Source organism: Caretta caretta, chromosome 5, assembly GCF_965140235.1.
Source record: "Caretta caretta isolate rCarCar2 chromosome 5, rCarCar1.hap1, whole genome shotgun sequence".
Classification (NCBI taxonomy): Eukaryota; Metazoa; Chordata; order Testudines; family Cheloniidae; genus Caretta; species Caretta caretta.
In genome coordinates, this window is record NC_134210.1 from 89,622,897 (window position 1) to 89,647,191 (window position 24,295).

The 24,295-nt window shown below is 41.9% G+C and overlaps 2 protein-coding genes across 4 annotated transcripts in view; one reads left to right on the plus strand and one right to left on the minus strand.

Annotated features, from left to right (window-relative positions):
• HSD17B3 (hydroxysteroid 17-beta dehydrogenase 3) overlaps window positions 1–9,556 on the plus strand; it is a 32,686-nt gene extending 23,130 nt beyond the window's left edge. The window contains exons 7-11 of the mRNA XM_048850172.2: window positions 543–577; window positions 1,593–1,674; window positions 5,950–6,015; window positions 6,300–6,449; window positions 6,846–9,556. Of these exons, the coding sequence (XP_048706129.2) occupies window positions 543–577; window positions 1,593–1,674; window positions 5,950–6,015; window positions 6,300–6,449; window positions 6,846–6,956 (444 nt within the window). The 3' untranslated portion in view covers window positions 6,957–9,556. The remainder of the gene's footprint in view (window positions 1–542; window positions 578–1,592; window positions 1,675–5,949; window positions 6,016–6,299; window positions 6,450–6,845) is intronic.
• Window positions 620–24,295, minus strand: part of ERCC6L2 (ERCC excision repair 6 like 2) — a 231,730-nt gene continuing 208,054 nt past the window's right edge. The window contains exon 24 of one of the 3 annotated variants that reach the window (XR_012668542.1): window positions 620–733. The gene's annotated coding sequence lies outside the window, so the exon portion shown is untranslated. The remainder of the gene's footprint in view (window positions 734–24,295) is intronic. The other 2 variants (XR_012668543.1, XR_012668544.1) reach the window with 2 other exon arrangements.

Here is a 24,295-nt window from a genome sequence, read left to right on the forward strand (position 1 = left end):
ACAGGGTTAGAGTGATAGAGATGGTGACTGAATATTTAAGATACAACACAAACCTTTGAAATTCAAAATGAACCTAAAGCTTTTATGCTGCGGCTTGAAAAAGTTGAAAAGATAAGGAAAAACATTGTGTTTTTGCACTTTCTGATCCTAGTTGGGACCAGAAGTGGAAATGCTGAAATACCAAGAAACAGATTGAGATATTTGATCCAATATTACAGACTCATGAAATTCAGATAGTTTGGAGAAGATTTACATAAGCTGGAGAAAGTTGCATATCAAACTGACCCTTGGAAACTTTGGTCAACAATTCAACTCAATGTGTTCTAATCTGTGCCAGTAAAATTTCTAGTCTTTCCCCAAAATTTCAAAGTATTTTTTTTTAACCTACCTGCTCTGGCTCAGACCCCCCCGTACTCTTAAAGAACTTAAGGTGTTAGCACATTTTCTTCGTTCAAAAAAAACAACAACAAAACAAACAAACAAAAAAAGACACAAAGCACAGGGAGAGGGAATGTAACTCATAGCTGTTTTATTTCTTGTAGATGACACAGATAATTCTGAAACAAATGGAGCGAAGGTAAAAGTACATTTTTTCCCTTAAGCTTTCTGTGGGTTCTAATTCTAGCAAATACTTGCTAGCTCCAATTAGTTCTGCAATAACTACTCAAGTTCCAGTGTGTCGATGCTCAGTATAATTTATTTCTCCCATTGCTGTGTGAACAACTGGTAGGAACTGTAACAAAAAAGTAAAATATAAGGCAGATCAGAAGATGTAATATACTGGGTTAAGTTTACAAAAAAGATATGCTTGTATAGCATATGTAAACCTGCCTTTTATGAGTCTAATTAAACATGCAAATGTCTTTACGCACATAAGTATTTTTTAAAGGTAGCTGTAGAGTTTGGAATAATAATATTTAAGTGTTAAAGATAGGTTACAATAACTGGATTTACTAAGAGCAATTAATTCAGCTCCATGAGTAAAGGGTTCCTTTTCTTATCTGTTTCAAGGGAACATATATTTAAGACATAATTTTGATAACTAAATTTCCATCTGTTAGAATTTAAAAAGGGTGAGAAGAAAATTTTTATTTTAGGATACAGTAAATTTTTGTTTCAGCAACAATAAAGACAAGCTTTTACCTTTTACTAGTTTTCCCTTTGGTTATTATGAAAATAGCTGAGAGATGCTTTTTACTGCGTATAGGGAAAATGAAGGCACAAATGAAGGAAGTAGGAAGAGGAATGGTTTGGTTAAGGAGCAGTTATAAGCATAAATTCTTTTCTCTGAATTTTTCAAATATCTGACAATATTCATGCTCAGATGTAAAACACCATGAGCAAAATCCCCCATGGTTCCAGTTGCACTATTCACTTAAATTACACTTCTACAATTTTCTGTCTGTGTATTTGCTGGTGCCTAATTAAGCTCTAAAAACTCTCTTTGAGAATGTAGCCTATTCTGTTTGTATAATAGAAAAGTTCTGCCTTCTAGAGGAAAAGACTGCAGATTTAATCTTGTGCAGGACCCAGATCCTACTGTAATATAGCAAAAGGAAAATTTAATTTTAACAATTTAATTTGAATTTCAGACGAAAAGGACTTATTCTGAACCTTTCTTCTGGTTTGGGCACCTTTCCTTGTCCATTATATACTATATATTCAGCTTCTAAAGTAAGTCTTTCATATTGCTTTGTAAATCAGTGTTGCTGAAATGTTTTACACCTCAGCTGGTCTAAATCAGTGTAGCTCCATTGAAGTCTATGGAAGCAATGCACTAGCTGCAAATCTGACTAATAATATTGATATTTTCAGATACAATTAAACACCACCACCACAATATTCATAGTATCCCTCTAAACTAAGGCAGAGAATAGGGCAATGGTGAACTTCTGTAGGGACAGGCTAACTGGTGTACTCAAGACTGAAGATGCACAAAATGTGACAGATTTTGTGGAGGGTAAAATTTTGTGTAGTGGAAGGATGGAGATGGGAGATGCGTGGCGGGGGAGGGCAGGCAGGGTCGGACCCCCAGTTTCCCTCACTCAGCTGCCCCACCATCAGCAGGTAGGGGTTGCCTTGCCTGTGTTTCATTTGGAGGCTTCACTTTGAGTTAAAACTCCCAAAATTTTAACTTCATACTGATAGGATTCACTTTGATGATTTCCATTCAAAACCCATAAAATGCTGAAACTCAGCTCTTGTTTGGGTGACGTTCCACCCAGGCTTCCTCAAAACCCAGACAAAACTCACACAAATCTAGCCCAAGTTTCAGCTACATTGAAACCTGAGTTTTTAGGTGGGGTTTTTTGGTTGCCTAAGTTTCTCATGGCTCTACTCAAAAGTGAAATCAAATTCAATAAAATATTTTTAGATTGAAAAAAACGTGGTCAGCATTATCTAAAAATTTCTGATGACCGACTGACATGTCTCTTTTTAGGTACTTATTATGGAAACAGGGACCATATATCTGAGAACCTCACACTCCAATATATAAATACTCACAAGATCCGATGAAGTGAGCTGTAGCTCACGAAAGCTTATGCTCAAATAAATTTGTTAGTCTCTAAGGTGCCACTAGTACTCCTTTTCTTTTTGTGAATACAGACTAACATGGCTGCTACTCTGAAACTTGTAAGATAGCATTTCCATATCATCCCCATTTTATAGATGAGAAACTGAGGCACAGAGAGGCTGTGACGTGCCCATTGTTACACGGATGTCTGTGGTAGAGCAGGGACTCGGACCCAGATCAAGTCCTAGGCTAGTATCCTAAAAACCAAACCATCCGTCATCTCTACTTGCACTTTGCATAGTCATTGATCTGTGCAAAGTGGATGTAAAAATGTTACCATTGATGTAAATGAGTGGAGAATTCTGACCTGATAGTATTTTACACCCAGTTTTGCTCAGTTTGTACAGGAGTAACATACTATACAAGGTGCACGGCAGATAATCAGGCCCAAAGTTTCCAGACTAGAGATGGTCCCAACAGGAACAATATTGAACTATGGGTACATTGGGATCTAGATTCATCTGTGGATCTTAATTTTGCAATTTGGGTCCATGAAATATGGATCTCAATCCAGAGCCACATTTCCAGGCTTGGGTTCTTCTCTACTCTAGAGTTTTTGAATTTGGCTCTTGTCACTGTTGCAAGATAAAGAGCACTGCAATATGTGACAGAAAATGGAGAGGAACTAAAAGGCTAACACTCGTCTATCTTTAATTTTCAGGTTTTTTTCCAATCCCTTCTCTTGTTTTTCAGAGGGCCTGTCTACCAGCCTCTACTTGAGAATCACACACACAAAATGCAACCCTTATTCTCTGGTGCCTAGAATGGCTTATTCAGCTGTCTAGCCTTTTGGTGATTTTAATTTTTTAAATAAAGTGAACCTCAATTCTATTTAGGGATTAAAATGGCATTATGGGCCAAAAAAAGCATACAAATGATTTATCTTCTACCACTATATAGTTAATTCCAGTTTAAAAAGGGACCTTTCCTCTCACTGCTCATAGTATATTTTCAGATGCTGGAATGAGACTATTGAGGTGTAAAACACCAGTTGCCCTCTGCATAATATCTAAAAAGCACCAGAAAACATTATCTTCAACACTGATTTTGTGCATCTAATTACTGATGAATGACTCAGTGTTGCCGAGTCACTTGATATTTGGTGTGTCTCCATGCCCCAGCTACTGAAGTCATGAGACTACTCTGAAACCTGAGATTATGTGAGACTCTTACTACTTTTTTTAAAAAATGAAAGCCAAGTTTCTAGCCCTTCTGGTGTGGAGAGAAGCCTGGAAACACTAAAACACTAGAGGATCAAGCAACAGAAAGTATCTATCTCTCTTTCCTCTGCCAAACGTACTGTTTTTAAAAGTCTAATTATTTGTAAGCCAGGCTCATGATGTTATGGGGCCTGACTCATGCTTTTTGGCAAGACATTTGAACAGCAGCAATACAAATATGTCCAAATTCCAGCCCTGATTTGGATTTCACTCACAACAGTAAATTGGGACTAACTCGAGTGGAATCAATGGTTACTCTCCTGTAAGTGCATTGGCCCAGGAACTGCACTACTCACCACTTGGCAGTGCCTCCTTGTGGCTCAGATGGGGAATTAGCTCTGCTATCTGGTCTTAAAACCCTTCCTGTAGTTACTCAGTCAGTCGTTGTTCTCACTCACTCACTAGCCTCTCATGCTCCTGGAGCTGCGGCACTTTCCTCTTCATAGCTTAGCCTGCCAGTCAACTCACATTAAAGTTCTCCCCCTATCTAAGGTACTGTAAGGCAAACTGTCTCAGGTGCAGTCTGCTCCTCACTGCCTGGTCTGTGCCATTCCTCCAGTGGCTGGTAGGGGAACCTGGGCCTACCCTCTACACTGGGTTCCAGTCCAGGGACCCTCAACCCAGCAGCTCTGGGCTTTTACTCTTCCAGCCCTTACTGCTTCTTCCCTGGACTGCTTCCTACTCTCTCCTTGCAGCTTCCCACTCTTCCCCCTTGTATAGGGTTGCCAACTTTCTAATCGCACAAAACCAAACACCCTTGCCCCAACTCCTGCCCTGGGAACTCACCCCTGCCCTGACCCTTCGCTGAGAGCCCACCCCTGCTCACTCCATCCCTTCTCCCTCCATCGTTTGCTCTCCTCCACCCTCACTAGGCTGGGATAGGGGGTTGGCTAATAGCCATTAATGGACTTAACCTCCATGAATTTATCCAGTTCTCTTTTAAACCCTGTTATAGTCCTAGCCTTCACAACCTCCTCAGGCAAGGAGTTCCACAGTGTGCTGAGTGAAGAAGAACTTCCTTTTATTTGTTTTAAACCTGCTGGCAGGGTGCAGGAGGGAGTTTGGGTGTGAGACAGGACTCAGGGCTGGGGATGAGGGGTTGGGATGCAGAAGAGAGTTCTAAGCTGGGGTAGGGGATTGGGATGCAGGAAGGATTTTTTCAAAGTGGGGGCTCTGGCCAGGCGGCGCTTACCTCAGGTGGCTCCTGAAAATGGCCAGTATATCTGGCTCCTAGGCAGAGAACCCAGGGGATTCTGCATGCTGCCCACACCTGCAGGCATCACCCCCGCAGCTCCCATTGGCTGCAGTTCCTGGCCAAAGGGAGCTGCAGAGCCGGCGCTTGGGGCAGGGGCAGCATGCAAAGCCACCATGGTTGCCCCTGTGTCTAGGAATCAGACATGCCGGCTGCTTCTGGGAGCCGTGTGGAGCCATGTCAGGCAGCCTGCCTTAGCCCCACTGTGCTGCCGACCAGACTTTTAGCAGTCGGGCATTCCAGTCAAAAACCAGATGCCTGGCAACCCTACCCTTGTATCAGGAAATGCAACTGTAGGTTACCCAGCCCACCCACCTCCTTCCTTTCTTTATAGATCCTGCCCAGCTCCTCCCCCGAGCTGGACTTATCTGCAAGTAGGTCCTTGTACACCCTAGGTTTCCTCCAGGTCCAGCCTATAGGTTATTGGCCTAATTTCCCCCTGCAGGCCTGGTGTGGGGTGGATGTCTCAGCACATGTGTCAAAAGAAGAATGTGTTATATTCCAGCAATGGTACAACTGCACCTGTGCTAGCAACTGGTGTAAACACAGCTCAGGCTTTTTTACCACTGTGTCCTCAAAACTGCATTTTCATAACCTGGGATACTTTTGAGTCCCTTGTACACTAGCGCTTGTTTCATGTCTGACTTGTGCTGGAATATGGGTACAACTTTTTCTGTGTAGAAGATCCTGTGGGATCAGATTCAGGCCCTCCTTTTCTAAATGTGGTACAGCAGGTGGATGCACTAAGTAACTCATTGCTAGGTTTTGCAGACATGTTTGTGCTCTAGCTTGGATGATAGTTGGGCCATTTTGGTAAGGGGTATGTGTGTATATGCATGCATGTGTGCACACAAGTAATTTCAGTTCCTTATGACTAAGTTTATTCAATTTTGTTATTCTAGGCTTTTGTATGCACATTTTCCAAAGCACTTCAAGCAGAATATAAGGCAAAGGGAATTATCATACAGGTGATATAGTATCTTTGTTATTTGCCTTCATTTTCATGAATATTTGAAGTCCAGTCACAGAGCCCAATCCCATGAAGTGCTGGACACCCGTGTAGAAGCGTTGGGTGGCCCAGTGTCCCTGCTAAAATTTCCTCCTCACTGTTGTGAAACAAAAGCTTCCTCTCCTCACTCCACCCGAGAGGTGGCTGCCCTTTCACTGATGCTCCATATACCTTCTATAATGTGTTAAGGACCTTTCTAAATGAAAGGCACTAATTATTGTCAATAATGATCTTTTATTTCAGGTGGTGGCTCCTTTTGCTGTTTCTACTCCAATGACAATGTACCAAAAACCCAATCTCATAACAAAGACTGCGGAGGAGTTTGTTAGAGAATCACTGATGTATGTAACTGTTGGAGAGGAGACATTTGGTTGTTTAGCCCATGAGATCTTGGTAATTAAATTTAATAATTATTACAGGGCTCTCAGGGACTGATCCCAAAGCCCATTGAAGTCAACTGGAGTCTTCCCATTGATTTCATGGGGTTTTGGATCAGGCTTAATGCTGATTGTGAATTGTTGATGCTTATATATGTCACCAATTAATCGTAGTGGGAGTTAGGTACAAGCACTGATATGAGTAGATTCCATCAGTTGGAAACTGAAAAAAAAAACCCTCCCCACACTGAAATATTGACTGTAGCAGTATCACAAAAGTTTTCAATGCTAATTATTATAACCTACATGAACACTGATTTGATTTCTTTATAGCTACCTGTAATGACTTTTCTTTTACCTCCCCCTCCCCTTTTTGTTTGTTTGTTTTCCTTTTTGTTCAACTGTTTGTAAGGCATGCATCGTGCAGCTCATTCCGTTGTGGGTATTCCACAGTGACAGACTTCAAGAGGTGTTTCTGAACACATTTTCGACTTACCTGAAAAGGAACTGGAAGAGGCCCTAACAAAATCAACTTTTTAGACCATGTGAAATTGTGAATTCTAGCTTCATACACTATAATTCTGGGGGCTAAATTCAGCTCTGGATGAATTTGGCCCAGCATGCTTAATGAAGAAGTTTGCTAAGGGCCTGATCCAAAGGCCATTGAAGTCAATGTTTTTCCACTGACTTCAATGGGCTTTGGATCAGTTACAGAGGGATGGGATGCTACAGCTGCTTTTGCTTCTTTAAACTGAGCTTGCAAAGGGTGGGTAGCTACAGCTGTTTAATGTTTACAAATAAGACAATTTGCATTATTTCCAAACATAGGTTTGTTTGCTTTGATGCTTTTAGGAAGATTCACCTGATCTGTGAAGGGGCTTTGGATTTTTGTGGTAGGACACAGAGATTTTTTCTAGAGGAGGAGGAGATAGTGGGAAGAGGTTTTAGACGTTGGAGGGAATCCGTGCATAGGGGCTTTGGAAGTTTGCAGGAACAGAGTTTATTAGTGGAAAGGGCTTTGGAGTCCTCCAAAGCATCTTATATGAATCACTGTCAGACAGGATACTGGACAAAGTAGACCTCCAGTATGGTAACTTCTATTCCTGTGTTTGTAGGAAGATGAAAGCTGAAGGTGAAGACTTTGAATCTAGATAGTTATTTGGAAAACTTTACACATTCAGAACTTCTCTTTATTTTGTGTAGAATTAGGAAGTGAGAATCTTTGCACTTTGCAACGTTGTTTTGTTTGTGCGTTCCAAAAAGCTATTCAATAAAGAAAAAGTCAAGTATCAGAAGTCTTATTTAAACCAACAGGAGTGAATATATATTTGCATTTGTTGGCCAAATGTGATCTGAGGATGTCCCTGTAGTGTACACAAGATAGGAGGTAAAGCTGTGCTCCCACTTAATTCAACCACTAAATAGATCCTAATGACTCCTGCCATTCCTTTAAGATGCCATGTGACAAAAAGCTATATAATGACATATGCCAGATACTGCCAACGCACTGACATAGTACAGCATAGCAGCTCCTTTCCATAAAATACAATGTTAAAATCTCATTGTAAGTCTGACTTACATCAGAAGGACGAGACAGGAAAGATCCTAACTCTCCACATATGTCAGCACAGAAACCAAATTCTGCACTGTTCTGAATCTTCATTCAAAGGCACATTAGGGAACACCGCAAAGCGTACTACATGTTATGGTGTTTGTGGGTGTGTGCGTGCACATACGTGTTTAGAAATAGTTGATTCTGACGTTTACATACTAATATCTATTTTCAACCCCTCTCACACTGAACATCATCATTAAAATAATTACTTCAATCTCCAGGAAACAATGAGCATTCTTCATGGTCATGTAATACCCACCACACCACCTGTAAGGTACAACGAACTATGTTCTATGGAAATTGTAAAGCAAGGCCTCACAGGAGCATGCTAGTAACTCTATGTAAATAAGTCATTCCACTGAGTTCAGTGGGGCTATTTCACATGCTTAAATTTACGCATGTGCATAAGGGTTTGCAGGATCGGGGCTAAGGTAGTAATAGGTCACCCAGGTCAGGATTGCCAACTCCGAAGCATTCCAAAAAACCATGAGCCAACCCCCCAAAACCATAGAGGAAACTCTACAATTGTGACACTTGGCAACACTGCTAGGTCCTTCCTACTTTGACTGCTGAAAATGAAACATTGAGAGAAAAGTGAGCCAGATTCCTCAAGAACAGCAGAAACACAATTAAGGCATGAGAGCACTAGCTATGAATTTTGGCATCTCCCATTGTTTGGACTTCTCTTGAAAGGAATAGTTACATTTCAGTAAGAGATTTGGGGTTAGTAGATTTGAATTTCTAACTCCAGAAAAAGTTTTGCCAAAGTTTTAGGAATGCAGATAGCAGTTGTACAAAAGGCACTGTGTTTTAAAAGATCACTCTGCTGTTTTGTGAAGAAAAACAAGTGAAAAATTTAATTAAAAACAGTACTATATGTAGGGTGCTTAATAACTGTTAGAAAAAGTCTAGAGAGACATTTTCCAAAGCACCTACATGACTTAGCTGTTAAGTCCCATTAGGACTTCGAAGTCACTTAGGCCCAGATCTTCAAAGGTATGTTGGCTCCTAGCTACTGATTTCAATGGCAGTTCTATGTCCATGTATTCTGTGACCAACTCAGTCATAGGGGCATCATTTCATGATGTTTCAATGGGTGATATTATCCTAGCAGTCCCTATCTTCTCTGGGATCCCTTACAGATAGGGAACTAAGGCATAGACAGCCTAAGTGACTTGTCCAACGCAGGCAGTCCATGGCAGAGCAAGGAATTAAACATGTGTCTCCTATGTCTCCCCAACTGCTGGGTCATCCTTTCTCCCCTCAGTGGCAGTTAGGAGCCTAATTACTTTTGAGGAGCTGGGACATAAGTGCTTTTGAAAATGTTACACAATATCATAACACAACCCAAAATGAATGTTTCTCCTGTTTATGAAATTCACATACTGTACATTGGAACTGAATACCTTGTCTGTCTTTCTGAGTACCCTGTTATATGGAAAATATTTCCTACATTTTATGCCCATTGAACTTGCTCAGTTTGTAAATTAAACAGTCTTTCTACATTACTTATTTGGTTGTTTCATAGTTGTGTTAAACAATTCATAGAATATAAACTACTGAATATTCACACCCAGTATAAAAAACATCTGCAACTGGCAATGAGACACTGGTGTTATACATATTAACTTTGTTTGAAAAAATGAGGAATGGACATGGTTTGGTCATCATTTCATAAATTACCATTTTATATAGATTAAAAGATAGTCTCTAAAGTATGCTACTTGTACAGCGTTACAATAAACCAACAATACATGATAAATATTACATGTGAGCCAAAGCCTACAGGCCTTTGGGAAATCCCCTGTTCAATTCAACAATTGAGGGGGACAGACTGACTGACACTCTCTCTCTCTTGAGATATGAAATTAAGTCTGGGCAAGATAAGGAAATAAATAATATTCTTTTTCTAGCCCTACATCCATCTAGAGCCACAAGTAATTATATACATGCTTAGTTTTATGCACGTGAGTAGGCCCATTGGCTTACTCATGTGAGCAATGGGACTGTGTTTTAGTGTCTAATCCTGACCCATCTAAGTCAATGGATGCTCTGTATTCACTTCAATGGTGCGGAATGAAGCAGAGAGGGCATTTCGCCTTTAATTTGATCTGCTAACCTATATGAAAACTCCAAGCTGCTTTAGGATTATTCCTCAAGGTAGCTAATGAGATAACTTACTTTTTTCCTCAGTGAGGACAAAGCCTAAATGCTTGCAGGACTGCAGCCTCAGAGTATGTCTACACTCTGTGCAAATAAATCCCTGCAGCAAGTCTTGGAGCCCAGGTCAACTGCCTTGTGCTTGTACTACAGGGCTAAAATTAGGAGTGTTGACATTTGGGCTTGGGCTGGAGCCCAGGCTCTGAGACCCTGGGAAAGTCTACACTGCACTATCACTCAGGCCTTCAGTTTCCTCTAGCGATGACAGTGTTTTTTGCTTGTTGATAAATCAAATACTGCCTTATTCAGTAACACAAGGACCCGCCCCCACACACATGCTGCTGGAAAAGGGTGGGACAGAAATGGATATTTGGGGGAATTGAGTGACCTGTTCAGGAAGTGACTAGAGCATCAATAAAATTAACATATCAAGTTCTCCAGGAGTGTATAATGCAAGAAGAAATATTTGCTTCTAGCAGATAGGATTTAAATTAGAAAAATTTGGATATTTGGCAAATTCCCTATTGAGTTTCAAAAGTGAAAATGATCAATCTAGTTTTGTTACCCCAGCAGAGCGAAAATAGAAAGCTAGATAAGATGGGCATATGACAAGAAGAAAATAAGGTTTAAAAAAAAAAAGGTAGTTTTAAGAAACATGGGTAAACAAGAATGTGTGTTTGTATGCACAAACATGAAGTCATTAGTCATCTTGGGTGCCTTAAATTCTGGGTGTCCAAATTGAGGCATTTTAAAGGGCCCTGACTTCCACAGGGTGGGTGCTCAGCACTTGCTGAGAATCAGACCCCATTAAAGTGTCTCAATTTGGACAAAATCAGTCTAGGCCATACTATTTTATCTGGACAGACTTTCCTTAATAGTAAGATTGTGGCCTTTGATAGCTCCTGCTCTCAGTTAATGAGTGAAATGCTGACTAGCTCTACTGAGTCTGGTCTACTGACCTAAAAATGTAATACACAGTCTTGAAAATGTGAACAACCCTTACTTACAAAACATTTCAGTTATTGAATTAGCCTCATACATGTTTGTACAGGCAAAGGGGACATTGTTTCGGTAACAAAAAGTTCAGCCAGTCACCAAGAGTACTACATTAAGGAAAAAAGAAGCAGTTCAGGGCACGATTGCTTTTAACAATAACGATGTAATCCACTGATTGAGTATATCAGTGGCATAGCACTAAGTCAAAGTCTTACTTTTAAAGAGATTGGAACTGGAAATCTGTCTAGACAAGCGATTTAGAGCACAGTACAAAAAAATCGAAACCCTTGAATCCCAAAGTTGTAAACACTATTATCAAGACTGGTAATACTGACAGGACCCTACTGTTTTTAAGGACCACCCGCAACAGAAAGAATTTTATGTGGCAGCTTGCCCAAAATATTTATTTGAGATATATTACTATGTGGCAACAATGTAAAAGAGCTGTAGGAGTGAGGAGTGCTTACTGGGCGAGCAGCTGATGGGGTTGGCCTTGACAATGGCTGCAATACATATTTCGGAAAGTGATACAGTCCTCCTAAATGAGCAACATTGCAAACACGCTCTCTCAGGCTATTCTGACAGATTAGGTTGTCTTCCCATCCCAGCAGAAGGGCAAGGCTCACACATTGATGGGGAAAATGCATGCAGGGGTCAGTTATCCAAATCTTATTGTGAGGAACATCTTTAGTTATAAACACTCTCGCACATTCTATTCATGATCCTTAAATTCTTGCACCACATACACTTGCACTTTTGGGGTGTTGGGAGGGAGGCCAGGCTAAGAATTCAATACCGTGTCCAGGAGTTTCCAAACAGTGGCAGCTGATGGAGCAGAAGTGAGAGACTGGACTACAGCTTGATGCATTAATCAGTACCCTTCTCCCCTCTCTATGGGGAGCTGTGGGACAGTGAGATCTGTCTAAGCCCAGTTTTCAGTCTTAGATGCCTAAAGTTATGTACCTAATTCTGTATTTAGAAACCTACATTCTCATTTTATAACTATAGATGGAGTTTAGGGTCAATTTTTTGTCCTGCTTGAACAGTGGCACAAGGGATTAAAGGGGTTGCAAGGCATCCGCCTGCCCGCCCCCTTCTCCCCCCCCCGCCTCCCCATGCACTGCATGGCCAGAGACAACTGGAGGCTTGTGGGGGCTTTAGCTTCTCTGAAGATTTAGGGATTGTATTAATAAATAAAGGAAGCACTGAGTTCGGGACAAAAAACTGATTTATCACACTTTAGTAAAACGGAGATTTAGTTATGGTACCAAACTACTCATTAAAGTGCTAGCCAACAGAGAGAGAGAGAGAGAGAGAGAGAGAGTGTGGGGGGGTGGGTGGCTGGGTGGGTGGTTAAACTCTAGTCTCCCAAATGAAAAAAGTTGTCCAGGCCCTTGCACTAGCTCCCCACGTCTTGGGGCACAGAAGAGGAAGCAGGTTCTGCAGAGCTGGTACATGCCATCCCTTCCTTCACAGGGGGAGGCAGGAGAAGTGCCGGAACCTGGATTTCTACATCCATGAGCCCAGCAGCATAGCTGTGCCAACATGCTGAGGAGCATCTGTTGTACTGGATATAGACCCAATGTAGTTTACTCCCTCTCCAGAGCAGGTGGCAGATGGTTACTCTCCACAAACTTATTCATTTCATCCACATTAAAATGAGGCAATTATCTAAGATGATAATATGAAAACTATTCCAGTGCAAGCAGAAACTCTATTGCAAGGTTCTCTCCTTGAAGCAAACACTTCTGATGCAAAAAAACTTTTGCTACACATTGCCAGCACTCATGAGAGTTCTGATAACCATTCATTGCAGAAGTGCCCTATGTGGAAACCAAATAAACTAACTAAGCAAATGGATGCCACAGGAGATGTTATACAAAGTAAGTTGTAGAAATGGTTAATGGTAAGAGGATATTAATGTAATAATAGTTAGCAAGGAAAGGGAGAAGTCAAAAGGAAGAATTATGTTGGACCAGAATAAGTACTCGAGGTAGCAAGATACTCTGCTGTCTTAGAGGCCTGGAAGTCAGGAGGCCTGGGCTATATTTAACTTTAGCAATGAGTGATGGTCTGACCTTTGATGAGTCGCTTAAGCCTCTCTGGACCTCAGTTTCTCCAGTTTCTCTATTTTACATCTACCGCATAGGTGAGAAAAAAAAACCCTTCTTCCCCCCAGTTTGGAGGCTTTTATTAATGTGTGTCAAGAATTGAGATCCTTATATAAAAGGTGCTATGTCATTATGAAGCCATATTATTATTGCTATTTGCTTATTTAGATTGCCGTAGTACCCCAAAGGCGTGGCACTTTCTAAACAGAAAAGTGTACCTGAAGAATGCACAGTCTAAAAAGAGTACATACTAATATTTTAACTTACTTCCATTCAAGGTAGAAGGCCCTACTGAGACCCCCAACAATGCTACAGGAACTAGTATCAAAACCATGGGCAATTATTTCTGAGACCTCAGAACAAGTGAGGTCCTAAGGAGCAAAGCCCACTGAAGTCAGTGGAAAGACTCCCATTGATTGCAGTGGGCTTTGCACTGGTCCCATAGTGACCAAGGGACTACTTGTGGAAGAAGGAACTGCTCAAGAGGTGTATAGCTGGCAGAATCTGACCCTTGATTTCTATTTATAACAGGCTATAAAGCCTGTTCAGTAGTTGTCCGTGTTAACAGAGTATTTGAGATAGTTCCACATAACTTGCTCAGAGGGAGCCAGGTAAAGGTAGATTCAATGGAACTGCTCTATGATTCAGGCCCGTAAGGGTGGTTAAAAGGCAACTGCTTAAAGAAAAACAAAACAGTGCCTCAGTTTCAAGAGAAAGTCAGGGCCACTGGACCATTTCGCTCACCCACAGTTTGGATATTATCCCTGCCACCTTGGGTGGACCTACAAATAGCTAGAATAATTAAATCCCTGGATCAGGGGTTCTCAATCTTTTTCTTTCTGATCTCTCCCCCTCCCCACTATAAAAACTCCATGGCCCAACTGCACCACAACAATTGTTTTACTGCATATAAAAGGCAGGGCTGGCATTAGGGGGCAGCAAGCAGGGCAATTGCCCAGGGCCCCACACCATAGGGGGCACTGTGAAGCTAAGTTGTTCAGGCTTTGGCTTCAGCCCCAGGTGGTGGCGCTTAGTGTCCCAGGCTGCAGTCCCATGCAGCAGGACTTCTGCCTTCTGCCCTGAGACCTAGTGAGTCTAACACTGGCCATGATGGCTCAAAGTAGCTGAATATTGCAGAGAAGGCTTTTGTGCAATAGGTCATGTACAGTAATCTGATTTCTCTGGTATCATTCTGAAATGTATGAATGTTGCTTGCTGCTCAGAGTCCCCCCGTTGTGTAACAATAACTAAAGGTAAATTCACCACTAAGGGGCACTAAAGGAGTGCTTAATTATAATATCCCTGCAGCACCTGTTTAGGAGAAATACCAGTAGTGTGTGGATAAGAACTGCAGAAAATGACGCCTTAAAGTAATTGAAGATCTGACTTAACTGTAAAAAAACCCAAGAGAATTCAGGATTATGGCAGAAAACTCAGACCTTTCGTGTTGTGTGTTCAGTACTTTAGAGTTATTAACTAATAAATATTATGGCAATTGAGAATCATGTTTAGGAGATATTCTAAACACAATGGACATATTTATACACTAGCTTTTGGCTTGTCTGCCTTCCTACACTGCAAATAAAATGAGTTTTCTGCTGGCTGATTGTGGGATTATTTCTCAGATGCCAAAGCATAGCAGTTCCAATCAGCCCAAAGTTTTATGTTCAGGAAGACAGGATTTTCTTATTTTAACATGTTTATTATTTACAGGCTGCATAGTCAGCTGTGTAGGTTCACTCTCTCCCCAAAGAGAAAAAGTTATTCTATTAATTTCACGGAACATGTCAGGCTTACTCTTGCAGCTATCCTACTAAAGGAAAAGCAGTCTAGCTACTGGTTAATCTTAGAGTGCTGTTAGAGATGTTACAGCAGCATGAATTGGCTTAGATATACTGCACCCAAGGCTGCTGTAAGAACCTGAATACAGTAGTGTACTCTTGTAGAAGAGGCGCAGGATTAGCAGTCATGAACTGAGTTCTGCTGTAAGGCCTTAGGCTAATAATCTAAACTCTGTAAAATCGGGATAATACTTACCTACTTGGATGGATGCATTCATTAATAGTTGTATAGTCCTTTGAAGATGTCATCTACTATTTAAGGGTAAGCATGTTATGTTGTGTTCAATAAGACCATTGCCTGAACTAACTAAAGTGAATGTTAGGCTCATATTTTTGAAAATCTCAGTACTGTTTTTTTCATTTGTGGTTAGATGTTTGCCCAGTGGAATGGGCACTGCAGACATATCATGTTTTAAGGTTTCCTTTGCCTGGCATTATGAATGTAGGTAGACATTCTCCATTCATTCAATACCAGTATGCCTAAATTAGCATGCAGTTACTGCCAGTGGTGTACAAATGGCAGTTTGCATGCACAATCACAGTAAATCCATATACAATTCTGTATATATTTTCCATACAGACATTAGGCCTCTGAGAATTTTACCCTAGGAGTGCAAACATCAGCTTCTAGGAGCAAAGTTTTTAATATTTATCCCTATTAGCTTTAAAACCCAGGGGAAAGCCATGTTTCAACAAACAACAAATATGTGTAATTCCTTTAACAGATATTTTTATATTTCTCCAAACATTACCAGAAGAGGGCACTATTGCCTCATTCTAACAAATTCCAGGGGGATTTTGCCATCACGATCTAGCCCTTCCCTGTATGTCATGCTAACTTTTGTAGGTTCATCTAGCTTATCTTTCTGAGTTCAAATGTCAAATAGTAGATAAAGTCACATCTTGACTTCAGTGAGTATTTTGCTTGTATAAGGACAGAGTAAAGACACTGGGATTTGAAATCCAGATTTTATGTCCTGTCCTGTGCAGAACTCAGACATCAGCACTTTCTGGCACTTTTCAATTCAGTGCTACAGCAGAGTATTAAGTGTTAGCGTTAATATACCTATCAATAGAATTTAGTTCACCCTAATGTCAGAATGAGCCAACTGAGCATGCTCAGACAGAAAGACCACCGATATCAACACAATACTGAGGAATGACCAACACTGCAGGAACTCCACCTGTAGGGAAACACATGGTTCTGGTTTATGTCTGTTCCGCTAGCAGGCTCTGGTCTAAATCTACTGGCCTCTTCTACTGTAGACGTTTTATTATTTACAGTATGTAGTGCTGCTTAAATCCATCTTCTTTCTGGCTATGGTTTTGGCAGCCTCTGCCCTGATGTGTGGCTAGTAACTGAATGTTCACCACCCTGATATAGTCTAGTCCAGGGGTCTGCAACCTTTCAGAAGTGGTGTGCCAAGTCTTCATTTATTCACTCTAATTTAAGGTTTTGTGTGCCAGTAATACATTTTAACGTTTTTAGAAGGTTTCTTTCTATAAGTCTATAATATATAACTAAGCTATTGTTGTATGTAAAGTAAATAAGGTTTTAAAAATGTTTAAGAAGCTTCATTTAAAATTAAATTAAAATGCAGATCTTATCAGTTTAGCGTGATCCTTGCCCTTGCTTTTCCTTGCTGAGTTTTCCAATGTCTGGCACGTATTTGGATACTTTAAGCTGCACACAGGTTTCTGAGTGATCAGTTGTTAACCGGCTCTGGGAGGGACAGAGGACAGATTTCATGTGTGAAAATACCTGTTCACACAGGTATGTGGATCCAAATGCTGAAAGCATTGCAAACGCAATTTTCTTCAAACAGTTAAATTTCACTGGCAGGGACGTCCAGCAGGTCAGAATAGCAGCCCCAGGATCTCTCTCGGTAGCTTCAAGTGCACTCTGCAGATCTACAAACTTTGATGCCCACAGTTCTGAGCTTTTTAACTGAATGAGCTGCATTTCAAAATCTTCAACACCCATCCACTGAAATATAGACAAATTCAAGTTGCTTTCGTTGAACTTTTCAGGTTTAATTAGAAAAGAAAGCGTTGGGCCAATTGTTGGAAATCTGGAAATCTGTCAGAAAATTCTGATTCCAGTTCTTGCATGTACAGTCTAATCTCAACGTCAAACACAGCGCGCTGTTCCACGTGGCGTGAGAGTGATGTAAGCAACAAATCAGGACTTAAAAATATCCCAGTACAGTGGTGCTGGAACAATTTTTAAGGTGGGGGTGCTGAGCTGTGCTCCCTCTTGCCCTGTCTGCACCCCTCACTGCCCCAGGAGCCGTTGGCCAGGACCCCAGGCCGGCAGCGGGCTAAGCGGGGCCGGTGGATGGAACCCCGGCAGGCAGGGGGTTGGTGGCCGGTCCCCCAGGCCAGCAGCGGAGCCCCCAGGACTAGTGGCCGGGACCCAGGAGTGTGAGTGCCACTGAAAATCAGCTCACGTGCCACCTTTGGCCCGCATGCCATAGGTTGCCTACCCCTGGTCTAGTCAAAGGCTGAAATGTTCTCATATGCAGTGAACATATCTCCTTTCTCTATATTATGGATGCATTACTAGTAACTTCCATAGTTAAGGTTCGTTAAACTTTGCGGGATCTCCTTTTCATTTAAAGACATACGGGCAGAGTGGTGTTCCCTGTGGTGAACATGCCAGTGTAGGTGAAGGGCTAGCTGCTGATTGATAGGAGACAGTGCCCAGGCAGCCCATCAGTTGCAGAGCACTATGACAGCTCAGCTAGGCAAGGATAAGGAGGCAGGATATCAAAGACCTGGGAGCATGGCTTCAACCTGCCCTCTCACTCCCCACCAGCATAGCCTTGAAGGCACAGACCTCAGGGTTCATTTTAGAAATGCCTGGTCCCAAATATTCATAATTAAAACTACCGGGCTAGCTGTCTACAAACATGACTCGAGTTCCAAGTCTCCGTGAGATCTATAAAACAGGCAAAGTTTGAAGCTTATCACATGAGCCAATTCTGAGTCATTTAAGGGCAAGGTTTCTATTCTGAACATAAAAGGGCTGATTTCCCAGTATGCTGGGGCAAAGCAGCCCTAAGGTCAGTTTCACCAGGCACAGGAGCATTGCTCCAATGTAAGAACACAGTAGCAGTGGCTACAACTGCTGCTGATTTGGGAATTATGTGACCCTAGCAACATCCTGGTATAATCAAGCAAGGGGTTTACTGCTACCTGGGAGTAAGTTTCAGCTGGCCTAACCAATTCACTGTACCCCAACTTACTGAAGTTCCATATCTGAAAGGTGGCATGTAAGATATTACTGGAAAACTAGTAACTCACTGATCACATATAATCATGCATGATCATGCATAGGCTGTGTACAAGAAAAAAAAAGTGGTGTCAAAAATGTGTTTGGCAAGCAATGCATAAGCCCAGTATGCCCTAGCCAAATGGGCCATGTATTGGGTTTCTTTATCCAGCCTGGTTCTCAGTCAGAAACAATGAAGGTCTATTTACTTATAAAGTAAACAAAGCCATCAAGTAGGGAGGAAGACAGAATGGTGTCCTCGCCTCAGCAAGAGAAACATTATCTGGACTATAAAGACAGCAGGTCTGAACCTCAAATAAGTAATTGAATCAACTGATTGTATACAATATTACTGTATTAGAAAAGTTTATCAAGTGAGGTCTTTTCTGAAAGTTAATGGCACACTGGTGATTAATATCATTGTGAATGTTTTTATTAACGCTATATGAGGAAATATGGATACTTAATGATATAATGCTTTAAAGGTTGTGACCAAACACAGAGAGAAATGGGTCTCTCTTCCCTCCTCCCCCCAAACAAGAGGAAATGCAGCTACCTACGTATCTCCAATGAAATTAACTCAGGTGTGACCAAAAAACAAACAATGGAAACTCCATTTATATACATATCAGGAAGGAAATTGGAAGGAAGTAAAGCATAAGGTCATCCTTAGTCTGGGGACAAAACAGTAAGTTTGTGAAGATATAAGAGAGTGGAGAAGCCATCTTGGCATCCACTATCGGGCAGACAAAAAGTCAGAGCCAGAGGTGAAAGTGGGTTGGTACGGGCCGGTACGGCACACTGGTAAGAAGTGGCTGCCGGTACCAGCCCATACACAACCAACGTTAAATCATTGCCGTGGCAATGCTTTAACGTTGCTGCCCCTTTTTCCGCCCCCTGCCAGGACTGCTGCCAGGGTGGGGGTGAAAAAGTGGCAGCTGCCCTGGGGCCCATCGATTTAAAAGGGCCCGGCCTCCCAGCTGCCACTACTGCAGCAGCGGCCAGAGCCCCGGGTCCTTTTTAATTGCCACCAGAGCCCCGGGCTGCACAGACTGGGCAGCCTGGAAGGGCTGGCTGGGTGAGGCTGACCTCCCCAGCCCTGCTCCTTCCTCCAGAGACCCCACCCCTTCCAGGGTCCTGGAGCCGGGCCCCCATCCCAGTAAGTATTTTATCTTTCTTTCATCCCGGTCAGAGCTCTTGTAAGCTGAGAAAGATGGGCCCTTCAACCAAGGAGGCTGAAGTCTCTGGGAAAACAAGATCAGTAAAGACTTTGAACAAAGACTGTAGCTTGTTAAGTTAGGTCTTAGCCACCATGCAACAGAAAGTGTATTTTACTTTTAAAAAAAAGGAGTACTTGTGGCACCTTAGAGACTAACCAATTTATTTGAGCATGAGCTTTCGTGAGCTACAGCTCACTTCATCAGATGTTGAAGTGAGCTGTAGCTCACGAAAGCTCATGCTCAAATAAATTGGTTAGTCTCTAAGGTGCCACAAGTACTCCTTTTCTTTTTGCGAATACAGACTAACACGGCTGTTCCTCTGAAACCTATTTTACTTTTGTTTGTAACCCTTTCTAACTGTATTCCTTCTACTTGGTATCACTGAACCCGATGTCCTCTGACTAACAAAAATGTCTGATAAACCAACTCAGTGCTGTGTTTGAAGGGAAGGGTGTATTTACCGCACGGGTAACCAGACTGTGGCTGAGGTGTAACAAGCCAGCTGCTGGAATCAGAATTGCTGAGTCATAGAGTTGCTTACCTCACAGACACTCAGTGCAGGTTTGTATGCTGGCTGGGAGCATCCAGACAAGAGAACCACAGCAGCCGAGTCTTGTGAAGCACTCAGGGTTACAGGGCCAGTGGTGAAAACTCCTCACCAGCCTGGATTGCACCTCAGAATGTGACAGCGTCTGACTGGGGTAAAGGTTGTTTTGGAGGCCTAAAAGTGGCTTAAGGAGAGGTGTGTACGAAAGGTACTTTATCTGTGTCAGCACTTCTTGGGCATAGCCAGTATATGAGCCATCATGGGGCTTTTTTGCCTTTTTTTCTTCATGGTCATATAACTTAAGTTGCTCAAGCTTGCCCTGAAGAGACCACTCTAGGGATGACAGTGTAGTTCAGATCATACATATTTCATCCTTGGTCTTGCAGCTTTGCCAACCAGATTGCCACTTAGTGCCAGTTGCAACCCTGGTATTTGTGATGTAGACAACAGTCTACTATTTACCCATTCTAGAAAGACCACCAAACGGTAATGATCAATACTGACCTGGGCTGTATTTGAAGTAATGATCTGTAAGTGAAAGACTCCTGGACCGTCCATTCTCCCTCCATCAGCATTGTCAATGTGTGACCTCACAACGCATGTGTATTAAGTAACATGAACTGCTAGAACTTATCAGTTCTAAAGACAATGATATTTTTAACTTCTCCACCCACAGAAGCAGAATACAGAGCACAATGGTTATGTATTATTAACATTAGAGCTGGTTGAAAGTGGTAAGTATTTTCTGCTAAAGATTTCAAGAAAAGAAATCCCTTCCCCCAGATTTTTACAAAAATGTTTCAGCCTTTGGTTTTCATGTTCTATAAACCTTTAAAAAGTTTTGTATTTTGAAAACTTTTTTCATTAAAAACAAAAATTTGAAAAGAGTTTGCTTGAAGATTTTCACTTTGATTCCAAGATGTTGTTTTGAACAAAACGTTATAACCAACTCTGTTCAAGATGGTTTAATGCATTGGACAGTCTGTGGCAAATCGAAGTCAGAAGATACAGGGCTAAGCTTAGGATCATGATAGCCATCGTGCACCCAATCTGGGGGTGCTTCTGTGACACCTTTGCCTGTGTTCAGACAGGAGCATTTCCCACCAGAAAAACCCAGCCCTCTAAAATGACATACTGTCACATATCATGTGCTGAGTGGAGATTGCAAGGGTGGGATTCCTCTTGAACTCTCAGTCTCCTTACTTTTAATGGTTTATGCTAACCCCTTCTTACTGTTAAATGTACCTTTTCATGTGATTCCAGGGTGGTGCCATTTTCATCAATGATTATAACACATCCACAGGTCTTAATTAAAAACTTGTCATTTTTTGGTAAGGAAGTTATTCAGACTCTGGTGATTGAACGTAAAAACCTTCAGAAGTTCTCTCTCTTAATCACTTGCCTCCAAATCCAATACATGATCTGTTCTGAATGGGTAAGCAAGGCATTCCACTTAATTTCCAAAGGGAGTGACAAAAGTTTTGAAAGGGATGTTTAATGACATTCTGTACAAAGAAATATCAGAAACCAAGGACTGCTGCTCTAAGTGTTCACAGAGCAGCCTCTAACTATCATCATATGTTGATGATATACATACAGGCTTTAGAAGACAGTTTTCTTCCAAACAGCCCACCCACCTCATAAATCAATACATAGATCAATAAAGTGACAAAATGTCTCTGCTGCCGCTGCACAGTACATGCCAATTCTGCTTCATGTTCTATCTGGCAGATCCCAATGAATGGCACTGTGTGGGTGGCCTGAAGGAGAACACCTTGATTTTCAGAGCTGCCTGCCTTACTAAACCATCTCACCCACCCCATCTGGATCACAGAAACCAGTGTACTGATGAAATCACAGAGGACGTCAGTAAGAGTTGAATAATATTCTTTTAATACTGAATAACCATGTAGGCCTGGCAGAACTTACAACATATGCATATGGCAAACACATGATCAACATATTATACTCTGAATCAATTGCTTTAGTTTGTTTTCAGCACAATTTCAGTCTGAGAAAATCCATTGCCAGTAAGTGATGTATGACAGTTTGTTGGAAGAAAGATATCACAGTAGAAAAAAGAGAGCTGTAATCAAGTCAATATTAAATAGAGGCTGTACTTTTACACAAACAGTTTATAATTAAAAGAGGGCATTTGCATGACAAAACTGAAAATGCATAATGAATTCAAGTGCCTGCAGGACAGTTTACTTGTTAGAGCTGGTTGAAAAATTTAGCAGAGATTTTTTTTTGGACAGGGACACATTTTCAGTGACAATTTTTGCCAGAAAAGTGACCCTTTTTTCAAGCCACCTCTGATCTTTTACACTGTCCACAACAGAGTTAGGGGCTTTACAATAAAAATGAAATAAAAAAGTTCATTCCCTGGAGTGGTTACATTCTGCCATGGTAGATAAATTACACATGCACACATCAGGAGAGCTGTGCTAAGACTCTGGTCATTCACTACCAAAACCATTTGCCTCTTCTTCTTGAGAAGCTGGCATCTCCCATAATGGAGCAGACCCCTTATCCTCTCTCTGGAGCAGTCATTAGACTACATCACGCCCGCCCCCACAATGTTTTCGATCATACAGAGGAGACAGTATTTTCAGCTAGGTAAGGCCAGAGACTAGGAGGCAGAACTATGGCCTGGTTGTAGGAAATTGGATCCTAGCACAGCTAGATGCTGAGGTTTACCCATCCTACTCTTTCACTTTGGTATTGTGAGGTTTAACAGCCCATCTTTTTTACCACCACTCACCAGAAAACCTGCCCCAGTGGGGAATGAGAAGAACAGGTCAGAAGACATCCAGTCTTCTACATAATGACCTTTGGGGAGGTTTGGGGGAGAGGCTGTCGAGGCATCCTCAGCCACAATACACACAAGCAGTTAAGTTGGTTAAAGAAAAATATGTACTTACGTTTTATGCTTCTGTCTCTCCATTTCCATCACATTCATTACACCCTAATGCACAGTCCCATGACTCACCTCTCTCTTCCCTCAACTCTTCACTATCCACTCCTTCACTAGGGTGGTCATAAGTACAGCAAGCTAGAGATGACTGACCTTGTAGCTGAACAGGCACCTTCATTGGCTTCTGCTCTCTCTCCATAAAAATAGCAGTGGGATTAGGGGAGACAATAGGGAAACTGTACGGTAGAGACTCAAGTTCTTTAGGCTGCTACCACAGGGCAGTCTGGGGGATTCCTGGCTTTCCTCTCTCAGGTATATCCCTGAGTCAGCAGTCAATGCTGACCCTTTGTATAGGGAAGAACATGCAGGGGTTTGCAGCAATTTTACCTAACTGGGGTTTAAGATGGTTTAAGGAGGCTAAATCTTGATTCATTGTACATTCTTTTCTTCACTTAAGAGTGCAGGGACACCAAGGCTGAATATAGGCTAATCTAGACAAGGTCTCTTCCTATTCACTGTCCTCTAAATACCTCTGAAGCCATCACTTCCAGCACAAAATGGTCCCTCCATACCCAGCCAAGCAATCCCAATAGGGCTCTCCATCCCCAGCCTGGCTACAGTGATTTCAGCATGGTTCAGTCATCCAGCATGGACCCATCCACAGAGACTGGCTAAACAGTGTCAGCCACGTCCACTTCAAGACATGCTTGCCTTACAAATAAGAGAAAGGCTTTTAGAAGCTCCATCTATCTCCATCTCAGCTAGTGGTCTGCCTCTCCAGGGGAAGGCCCATTTCAGCTATCTGCATTGGAGATTAGGCTAGGGTTAACTTGGAAGAGGGCAAATGTGTGCCTATGTTTTACCTGGGATGAAACAGCCTCATAAAAGCATTTTTAAAGAGGGCTTCAGGCAAGCATACCTAAGGAGGGAGCTAAGGATTAGAGATGCAGTCCAGATAAGCACTCAAAAGTCTAGATCAAAGCTTTCTAAGTGCTCCAAACCTCATCATGGGTCCATAAAACATTGGATGACATTCACATCACCTGCACTAAGCCCTTGCAACCAGTATGTTGATAAGTATAGGATGCTGGGAAACAAAATTCACCTCCCCAACTCAGAGCCAGGCTGTGGAGTTCCAGCTCATTGCTTTGGAGCCACTACTGCCCACTACGGGTTGGAGA